Here is a 10194-nt window from a genome sequence, read left to right on the forward strand (position 1 = left end):
AACCCAGGTCCTCTGGAAAAGCAAATAGTGCTCTTAACCTCCAAGCCATCTCTCCAGCCTGCTAGGCTCAGTTCTTAATTACGTTTTAGATCTGTGCTTTGTAAGTCAAGTGTAGGGAACACTGGCATGTAATGGACAAGATTACATGTGGGTCGCCCCTTCCCAGATGCCTCTGACAGTGTATCCCAAGGGGAGTTCTGAGTTTCAGAGCCTTCCTGGTTTTGGAGGACTAGAAAACCCATCCCGGACAAGGCCATAAGCATGTCTGAGGCTTGCATCCTAACTGTTCTGATGGGACCTTTGTCTCCATGGGACCCCTCTATAGATCCCAGGCAAGTGAGGCAAATCCCACGGTCCACCAGTGCGTGAGGAGCTGGGCTGGAGAGGCTCCACACTGGAACCGGGCCTAGCAGGCAGGAGGCTCTGGGTATCATCTCCAGAGCACAGCAAAAAATACAAAGATTGCAAGAAAACAAATGCGTATGTGTCATGCAAATCAGTCAGTAAACACACAAATTAGCCAAGTGAGCACACAAACAAACTTCTGCTCCCTGGGCCCGGGCCAGGCTCAGGCCAGCAGCCCAAATCCAGGCAGGCCTGAGCAAGAGCAGACTCCCCACCCTGGGTCCCACTCCTTCCCAAGATGCTAGCTCTTCTGGTCTGACCAGTTGGGGTTCCTCCCCTGAAACTCTCCCACGCTCCTGGGGCCTGTGGGGCCTCCTGAGCTTAAAGCACAGCGGTATCACTGTCTGTCACCCGCTGGGACTTCTAGCTCTCCTGAGGTGTTCAAACTTATTCTAAAAGGAAATGGGTGAAATCCAGAGAGGGAGCTAGAGTTACCTGGAGCCACACAGCAAGATTAAAATTTCAGGCTGTCCCATTCCAGGCTCGATTCTTTCCGCATGGCACCATCATTTCCTTTATGATAAGAGAGACACTTTGGTCTAGAGGGCTGGGTGACACACAACTTTAATCCCAGCACTTGGGAGGCAGAGGCAGGTGGGTCTCTGAGTTTGAGGCCAGCCTGGTCTACGGAGCGAGTTATAGGCCAGCAGGGCTATATGGTAAGACCCTGTTTAAAAAAAGAAAAATCGAAAAAGATACCTTGGAGCCTCAGAGAGGGAAAAGCACTAATTTGGGTGCACAGCAAAAATGTGGGACTGGGATGGAGCCAGTTTTGAATGACATCACAAGAGTCAACTCACTTTCTCTCTAGAGTCTTCTCTGGATGACAGGTGACCCCACCTAGGTGACTGAGGTGCTTGTCATTGCTGGGAACAGGGATGCTGGGCAGGGTCTGGGGAGCAGATATCTTTCTGAACACAGCCGCTGTTTTCCTACCATCAGTCAGCAACCGCGCCAGCTGGGGCTGACTTTGCCACTACATTGGCCAGCAGAGCTGAATGAGCAACTTCCGCTCTGGTCTCAGTTTCTTCCTCTGAGGAACGGACACCATGCTCCACCCCTCCCAACAGGCTGCTTATAAAAGGGCCGGTGTATTTTCTCTCTATTTACAAAGCGTATTCTGTTTATTATTCTTGTGCATTTTTCTGGGCACGTGTGACGTGGTGCATATTTGGAGGTCAAAGGTTCTTTCCTATGGTGTGGGGACCAAACCCGGGTGGTCAGGCTTGGTGGCAAGCGCCGTACTCTTTATCTTGATGTCCCATCATTTTGTTCAAGACTGGCCTTGAACGTGCTGTCCTCGTGCTTCAGCCTTCTGAGTGCTGGGATTTATGGGCCTGCACCACGGCACGTGCTACACCATCCCAGCACACAGCTGGAGCCGAAGACTTGAGAACTGTGAATAACCAATCACAATCTGTTGAAGTTACCTAAAGCTAAGGCTTGCTTAGCGTCGAGAACGGCTTGAAGCCTTTCACAAACATCTGACGTTGCTCCCACAGCAGCCCCTGAAGTGAGTCTACATTAAGACCACCATTAAACAGATGGAGGACAGCCAGCCAATGGTGGAGCGCACCTTTAATCCCAGCCCTCGGGAGGCAGAGGCAGGTGGATCTCTGAGTTTGAGGCAGCCTGGTTTACAGTGTGACTTCCAGGACAGAGTTAAACAGAAAAACACTGTCTTGAAAAACCAAAACAATCAAACAAACCAGGTGGGGGATGCTGATGTACAAAGGCCAGGCAATTCCCACACACACCTGTAACCCCAGTAGTAGAGACAGGAGGATTGCTGGGGCTTGCTGGCTGCCAGCCTCACTCTAGATTCAGGGAGACCCCATTTCAGAGTAATAAGGGGGAGAGTGATGGAGCAGGACTCTGGACATCTCTGATGTCCACAAATACGGATGTGTTTACCTGCAGACAGGTGTGTGCATGCACCCTTCCCATGGGAGCCTCATGTGTGCACATGTGCACACACAGCACACAGCAGGTGAAAAGAGGGCTAGGGAGGTAACTTCATGGTAGAACATTTTCAAGTGTGTGTGAGGCTTCATATCCAGCATTGTCAACAAACAAAACCAAGCAACCCCTACACTACAAAGCAAACAAACAAATAAAACCAAATAAACCCAAACGCAAATCCCAGAAGGGACTCTGGTGGCGACACGTGACTTTGAAGGCCCTTGGAGAGAGTTCTGAGTTCACATTTCCCAAGCCTCTCCCTGTCCCCGTTTCCTCTTCTGTGAAGCGAGCTCGATCTTCCCTTTGTGGACTTGTCCTGGTCTGCAGGGGTTCTTCAGGAGTGCAAAGCACCGAGTTCATGGGCCCTAGGACAGGAGCTCTTCTTACTTTATGGGAGAGGACTGATAAGAGCAGACAGGCTGCTGTTTGGAATAGATTCTGGCACTAAACAAATGCTCAATTCTGGGATAGTAGTATTGTTACTGCTGTTGTGACTGTACTAGTGTTAGAGAATTGAATTTAGAGCAGTAAAGATCAGAAAATGGACTCAGAAACCTACTCCCTCACTGCCCCCTTTTCTTTTATATGCTGGAGATCGAACCCAGGGACTCATGAAAGCAGGGGCTCTACCACTGAGCCCCACTGAGCCAGGCCCCAGCCCCTCACTGGGGGATTCTAGGCAGGGGCTCTACCACTGAGCCAGGCCCCAGCTTCTCACTGTACTGCTGAGCCACACGAAGCTGAACCACACCTTAGGCTTCCCTCCCATTTGATTCATCAGTAATCCCTGCTAATTCTTTCTTTAAAAATGTTTTGGATTTTTTTTTTCAGCGTCTCATGTGGCTCAGGCTGTCCTAGAACATGCTATCTAGCCAACGAAGACCTTGACTCTCTGGGACCCCAGGATTGATCACCACTCCTGACCAGAGAGATCTTTGAAAAGATGTGGACTCCTGTGTGGTGGTTTGGGGGGCAGTTCCAGGGTGTGGCGTGTTGTTCTGCCCTGAATCCTGTCACAGAGCAAAGGCATCATTAGGATCTTCACACACCCGCTTTAGGAGGCAGGAAGAGCAAAGCTAGGTTAAAATTGTAATTTCCATGAATGTACCAACCTGAGTGACTGCTCATGTTCACCAGGGTGTGGGGTGACTGAGATTCATCGTGTCTGTGTAATGATTTTGTTTGTTTCTGTGTTTGGGCGCATTTGTGGGGTGGTCTTCTGCATGGGTCTTTCACAGTCACAGGTGAGCTTGTCCTACATGATTGTTCTGTAAGATTAGTTATGTCCAGTACAACCTTTTGGCCCCTGCATTAACCAGACAACTCCTGACAATTGTCTGGAGTTACTGGCTGGGTCTTTTTTCCTCCTCTTCCTCTTCCACCTTCCCCCAACACCCCCAATATGGTCTCACATCCCCCAGGCTGGTCTCAAATGCCCTATGGAACTGAGGATGAACTTTAACTTCGGAACCTCCTGCCACCATCTCTATTGCACTCGGTTTTTGCCACTCTTGGGACAGAAGTCAGGGCTTCATGCATGCCAGGCAAGCATCCAAACTTTCTCTTTTTTTTTCCATCTGGAAACTGCCCAGCTCATTTAGTCTCCTGCACCCTTTGGTGAGTCTGGGGAGGGCTGCACTATGGAGCCCAGGTTGGCTTCACACTCAGTGCAATCCTATTGCCTCAGCTTCCTGAGTCTGGGCATGAGCCATTACACCTGCTCTCCTCTCTCTCTCTCTCTCTCTCTCTCTCTCTCTCTCTCATTCACTCGCTCATTCTTATTCTTATTCTTATGATTGACCTCTCTAAAGGCTCTCCCTGTGTAGGGCCTTGTGATTCTGATTACATTTATCTATTTATTGTTCAGTTCCTATGTTGGGGGTGCAGATGTGTGTAGCTGACTTGGGTCAAACACATTCTGTTTAGACTCCTAAATACTAAGATTGTAGGACTGGGATACCAGGCCCAGCTTCCTCGTGTTTCTACTGAAGGATAATGTACATCCCGTGAAGGCCTGAATATACAACTCAGCAGTTCTGTACACACCAGCCACGCCCAAGGTCACTCTCCCTGGATGAAGATGGAAGAGGCTCTTCCAGGACAAGACTCTCTCAGAGGGAACCCCTGTCCATTTTCCTCTCACCGTGGGTTAGTTTAGTCTGTCTCAGAACTCCATATGCACAAAGTTGCCCTGTGTTGTCTTGCTTAGGACTTCTAGTACCACTGTTTTAAAGATCCATCTGTGTAGCTTCATGTACCTCCTGTTGAAACTTTCCATTGCTGGGCAATATTCTCATCGAATGAAGGAACCACCCTTGGTTTTCCATTTGTTTTATCTTTTTCGAGAGGGAGCGATGATATTGGGGATGCAACCCAGGGCTTCATACATACAGGGTGAGTGCTCTAGCACAAAACTCTACCTTATCCCCTCACTGGGGGACTCCAGGCAGGGGCTCTACCACTGAGCCACACCCCAGACCCTCATGGTGGGATTCTAGGCAGGGGCTCTACCACTGAGCCACACCCTCAGCTCTCACTGGGGGATTCTAGGCAGGGGCTCTACCACTGAGCCACACCCCAGCCCCTCACTGGGGATTCTAGGCAGGGGCTCTACCACTGAGCCACACTCCAGCCCTCACTGGGGGATTCTAGTCAGGTGATCTACCATTGATCCACACTCCTAGTCCCTTACTGGGGGATTCTAGGCAGGTGCTGTACTGCTGATCCCTAGACCACTATCCTAGCTTTCCACTCACCCCCCCCCTTTTTAATTTAAAGGGTTTATTGCAGTGCCCAGAACACATGATAAGTGCTCAAGAATTCTTTTTCCATTTTTATTCATTCTTTGAGACTTTCATCTATGTATGCAATGCATTTCGATTATCTATACCCTCTTAGTCATTTCTTGATAGATACTTTATATTGTTTCCCAGCATAAACATATTGGAAGTTATACTTCTAAATCCAACCCTGCTTGTAGCTCTCTATTTTTTATTCCTCCAAAGTCTTAATCTCTTGTAAATAATAATCAAGATGTTTGTTTTGACTTTTTGAGATAGGATCTCACTCTGTAGTCCAACCAGGCCTGAAACTCATCATGCCTCAAACTCCTGGTAATCCTCCTGCCTCGGCTCCCTAAGGGCTGTGATGACAGGCATAGGCAAATAAATGACTTGAAAATAACAGTTTCCCCAATTATTTAATTAATTTCTATCTTTGCCATACGACTAGGAGCTCTGTGATGTCCCCAGTCCCCAGGCTAAGGCGCTCAGGACCCGAGCACACCCTGAATGCCCCTATCTCTCTTTGAGCCCTGGTACTCCCTCTGCCTTCAAACACACACATGCTTTATCCAGGGGACTGTAGGGGAACCTCTACTCCCTCCCGCCCTTTCCGACCCTGGCAAGGGCACAGGGCAGGGGCCGCTCTCTTGTGGGTGACGCACCTAGAGGCGGGCCCGCCCCACAGCGGACGCTGAGTTGGCCTGGTTGGGCAAGGCCAGAGTTGCCCCAGGGTAGGTTACTCATCTGAGGCTCAGGTAAGAGGGCCCGGGTTGGAAGGCGGCACACCCAGGGGGGACGCGGAGAGAGCAGGACGCAGCCATGGATGCTGCCAGGAGAGGAGATGCGCAGAGAGTGGTCTGGACCACCGGATGGCTGCTGCTGCTGCCCGTACTGCTGTGTGAAGGTAAGTGTGCCGCTGGGAGGGTAAAGTGGGGGGCTCCTAAGGAAGACTAATTCCCAGCCCTTCCCAGAAAGTCCTATAAGGAAAGTTGATCCCAATCAAAGGCAGGCTGTGAGTTCTCCTACCCTGCCTGGGCAGAGGGGCAGTGCGGAAGGTTCTACACGGAGCAGGCAACTGTGAGAGAGGGACCCCCCTGATCCCGAGACGGGGGCTCCACCTCAGGGGTCTCCTCCCTTGGGAATAAGCAGGTGGGAGAGGAAAGTTCCCAGTGCAGATCCAGGAAGTGGGAAGGAAGAGGGTCCCTGGTGTCCCGCTCCCTGAGACTTGTGGGAAGACTTCTCCTCCTGCTGTTCTGGCTGCATGGTAGGATCATCTCACCCCAGGACAGAGGCCACCAGGGAAGACTTTCTCTGTGTGGGAGAGAAATCTTTAACAAAGAGCCCTCGGTTCTACCCGGTCCACACCCTCAGGAGCGAAGGCCCTGGAGTGCTACAGCTGCGTGCAGAAGGCGGATGACGGATGCTCTCCGCACAAGATGAAGACCGTCAAGTGTGGTCCAGGAGCTGACGTCTGTACCGAGGCGGTGGGGGCGGTGGAGACCAGTAAGTGCCACCGGTGGTCTCTGACTTATCCCTTCGGACTCCTTCTGTGAGACTCCGCCTCCTTACAGACCTTCCCGATTTTGGCCACGCCTTTTCATTTCAGCCCTCACTCAGACCTCGCAGCACAGATTTGCCCTTCTTTCTTTGAGCTTAAGTTTGTCGACAGGCAGGGGGCTGGGATGGGGTTGGGGCTTGCCGGTGGTGTGTGTGTGTGTGGGGGGGAGTAATAGTTGCAAACTGTTCAGGACTGACTGGAGAGCCCTAGGCTCATCCCAACCACCTTCACGGAGACATCTTTACCACTTTCCGCTCACTCCCTACAGAAAGGCTTACCCACCAACCAACACAAAGATTATCGAGGTTCCGAGTCAAACTCCACCCTTGTTTCCAGATTCCTCAGTAATCCCACCTTCCCCCAGGTCATCCACTGGGTCCCAGCACATATACTAGATAAGCACTCTACACTGAGCCTAAGTAGCTCAGTTTGGCCCTTGAACACTGTAATAAAGTTTAGGCAGGTGAATCTCCTTCCTCAGCCTCCCGAGTCACTGGGATTACAGGCTTGTACCACCAGGTTCCGTTTTGTTTGCTCGTGACAGGGTCTCGTTATGTACTACAAGCTGGACGGGGATTCCTTAACCTTCCCAGTAGCTGGGACTACAGGCTCGCACCATCATTTTGTCTCCTAGACTTTTTTTTTTTCTTTTTTCTTCCAGTCTCTTAATTGGATCCCTCTGAAGCTACTTTTGGAGGCTTCTCCTCCTTTTGATGTACCCATGGAAACTCCAGTTTTAGCCTCTCCCCCTCGAGGCTGTCCTGTTTGTCAATGAGCTTGTTTTCTTTGGATTGTATTCTTCGAAGCTCTTCTTGACACACCTGCCCCCACACGCACACTCCACCTGTAACTCTGTCCCCAGGGACCTGCTCTCTTTAAGGTCCCTTCCCCCCCCCCCCCTGCCTAACCCCCCCCCCCCCCCATCCCGCAGACCCAGGACTATTGTTCATTCAAAGCCCTGCCCTCAGAGGCCGGTGTGCTCTGACCCCGCCCCTTTTTTTCTATGTAGTCCACGGGCAATTCTCTGTGGCGGTGCGGGGCTGTGGTTCCGGACTCCAGGGCAAGAATGACCGTGGATTGGACCTTCACGGACTCCTGGCCTTCATCCAGCTACAGCAGTGCACCGAGGACCGATGCAACGACAAACTCAACCTCACCTCGCGAGGCCTCAACCCTGCAGGTCGGTGGCAGGCAGAGTCATACAAAGGCTGGGAGCTGAGGCTACTGCAAGCTGAGGCAGGGTTGCGGGGGTGGTGGGTTGAAGACTGCAGACATCAACAATGTATGCACCCTAGGTGGATACCCGGGCTGAGGATAGGAGAAAGGGGGCGGAGTCACAGGTACATCAGGCCATGCCTGGGGAGCAGGCCAGTTGAGCTGCGGTTCTCTTCTGGCCAAACTGACTAAGAACTTGCTATCTTCCTGCCCTAGCTTCCTGAGTAGATGGGAGCACAGGCCTGAGCCATCACAGCCTCTTGACTCTTCCTTTTCTGTTCCCACTCCCTCCCCGCTGGACCCTAACCCCTAACCGCCGCAGGCAACGAGAGTGCCTATGAGCCCAATGGCGCAGAATGCTACAGTTGCCTGGGGAAGAGTCGCGAGGAGTGCCAGGGCACCATGCCTCCAGTTGTGAGCTGCTACAACGCCAGCGGCCGCGTTTACAAGGGCTGCTTCGATGGCAACGTCACCTTGACGGCAGGTGAGCCTGGTCTCTGAAGGAGCTTGAGACTTGTAGGAGTTGTGATAGCCATCTGCAGTGGGGGACATTTCACCTAAAGGGTCCAACCCTCCACCTCAACAAACTCTGGGAACTGCTGCTCTTGACTTTGGTGCTTACCTTGTTCTACAGCATCATGGGAAATGTAGTCCACTACCCTACAGATCCCATGATTGTATGTGTGTGTATGTGTGTGTGTACGCGCGCGTGTATACGTTCCTATAGAAGAATACCAGATACGGAATGGGAGACCATGAAATGAGACTTGTGTTTAAGCTTATAAGCTTTTGCCTGTGTGCCTTGGGAAATGTGGTTTGAGCCCTGAAAACTTAGGGGTCCCACTTGTTCCACAACATTAAGGGGTGTAGTTCAGTGCTGGGGGTGTGCCTAGAGTCCCTCAGTGAGGGGCTGGTACTCACACTATGGGAGGAGAAGTTGTGCAATTCCTTAGGGTGCCAGGTGTTTCTCAGGAGCTGTATTTCAGACTGTAAGACTAAAATTTAGCAGGGAGCTGAGAGAGGAAAAGGTGAGGTTATGTTTCAATTTTGATCACAGAACAGAAGAGTCTTGGCTGAAATCTTTGTTCCAAGACAAATCTGGAGCTTGGGGTTCACCCTTTTCCTCTCAAAGCGTTTAGTGGAAACATGGTCGTGAGCAGACGACAGGAGCGCAGTGCTCTGCAGAAAGTGCACCAGGGTTAGGATGTTTGAACTAATGAGTGCAAGTCTCATTTTGGGGTTCGCTGCTCTTGCCTTGTTCCAGAAGCCCCTAAGGTTTACTCAAGCCGTACCAACCCTTATCTGTCCAATGACAGACCTTTCTGTGTCTCTCTTTTACAGCCAATGTGACTGTGTCCTTACCTGTCCGAGGCTGCGTCCAGGATGAGTCGTGCACCCGGGATGGGGTGACGGGTCCAGGATTCACACTGAGTGGCTCCTGCTGCCAGGGGCCCCGCTGTAACTCTGACCTCCGCAACAAGACTTATTTCTCCCCTCGAATCCCACCCCTAGTCCTACTGCCCCCTCCAACCACTCTAGCCCCGTCCACTTCGGTCCAGACCTTCTCCAGCACTACCTCCACAGGCGCCCCAACCACGACCACCTCTACTACCAAGCCCACCTCAGCCACAGCCAGCCACACTCCACCCCATGAAGTAGAACACGATACTACACGAGAAGAAGAGTCCCATTTGACTGGAGGTGCTGTGGGCCACCAAGACCGCAGCAATATGGAGAAGAACGCCCCAAAAGGTGGGGCTAATGAAGGCCCTGTGTTTCTGGGGTCTGGGTTGCCAGCTCTTCTCTTGATTGTGGTTGCCGGTGCGCTGCTATGAGCATCTCGTCTTGAAATGTCCACTTCACCTTGCTTCCCTGGCCCTGGGTACCAACTCTCCGTTTCTCACTGGACTGGACTGGCTCAACCCCCCTTCCTCCGGCATCTCCAGTTTCACTGCACTGGTTTGCAGCTCCCAGAAGCAGCCTGCAGTTATCAATGCACTGCTGAAGTGGCCCAGCTTTTTGATGCAGCGACTGAGTTTCCCCTGATGGTGACCAGGAAAAAGGACAGAGAAATCTACTGGCTGAGCGAGTCGTGGAGAGTCCCTGGCTAGCTTCCTCTCCCAGTTTTCATTGCCAGGCAGGTGGACAGTGGATTCATTCCCTGAATGTTGGGCTTGCCTGGCATCTTTGAGGCTCTTTCCTGTCTTCCTTAGGAGACTGTGAACTACTCCAGGGCAGGGGCCTGCCTCTTGCCTTTCTACGTGTTCTGGC

General features: G+C 51.7%; 1 protein-coding gene across 1 annotated transcript; it reads left to right on the forward strand.

Annotated features, from left to right (window-relative positions):
* Nucleotides 1–5969: 5969 nt before the first annotated feature.
* On the forward strand, nucleotides 5970–9758 carry Lypd3 (LY6/PLAUR domain containing 3). The gene is made up of 5 exons (XM_041653275.1): nucleotides 5970–6054; nucleotides 6522–6653; nucleotides 7718–7888; nucleotides 8246–8407; nucleotides 9265–9758. The coding sequence occupies exons 1-5, from the start codon at nucleotides 5970–5972 to the stop codon at nucleotides 9756–9758; spliced, it is 1044 nt and encodes a 347-aa protein (XP_041509209.1).
* The last annotated feature ends 436 nt before the right edge of the window (nucleotides 9759–10194 follow it).

Source organism: Microtus oregoni, unplaced genomic scaffold (assembly GCF_018167655.1).
Source record: "Microtus oregoni isolate MIOR12 unplaced genomic scaffold, Mior012 000006F_ref0000085, whole genome shotgun sequence".
NCBI lineage: Eukaryota > Metazoa > Chordata > Mammalia > Rodentia > Cricetidae > Microtus > Microtus oregoni.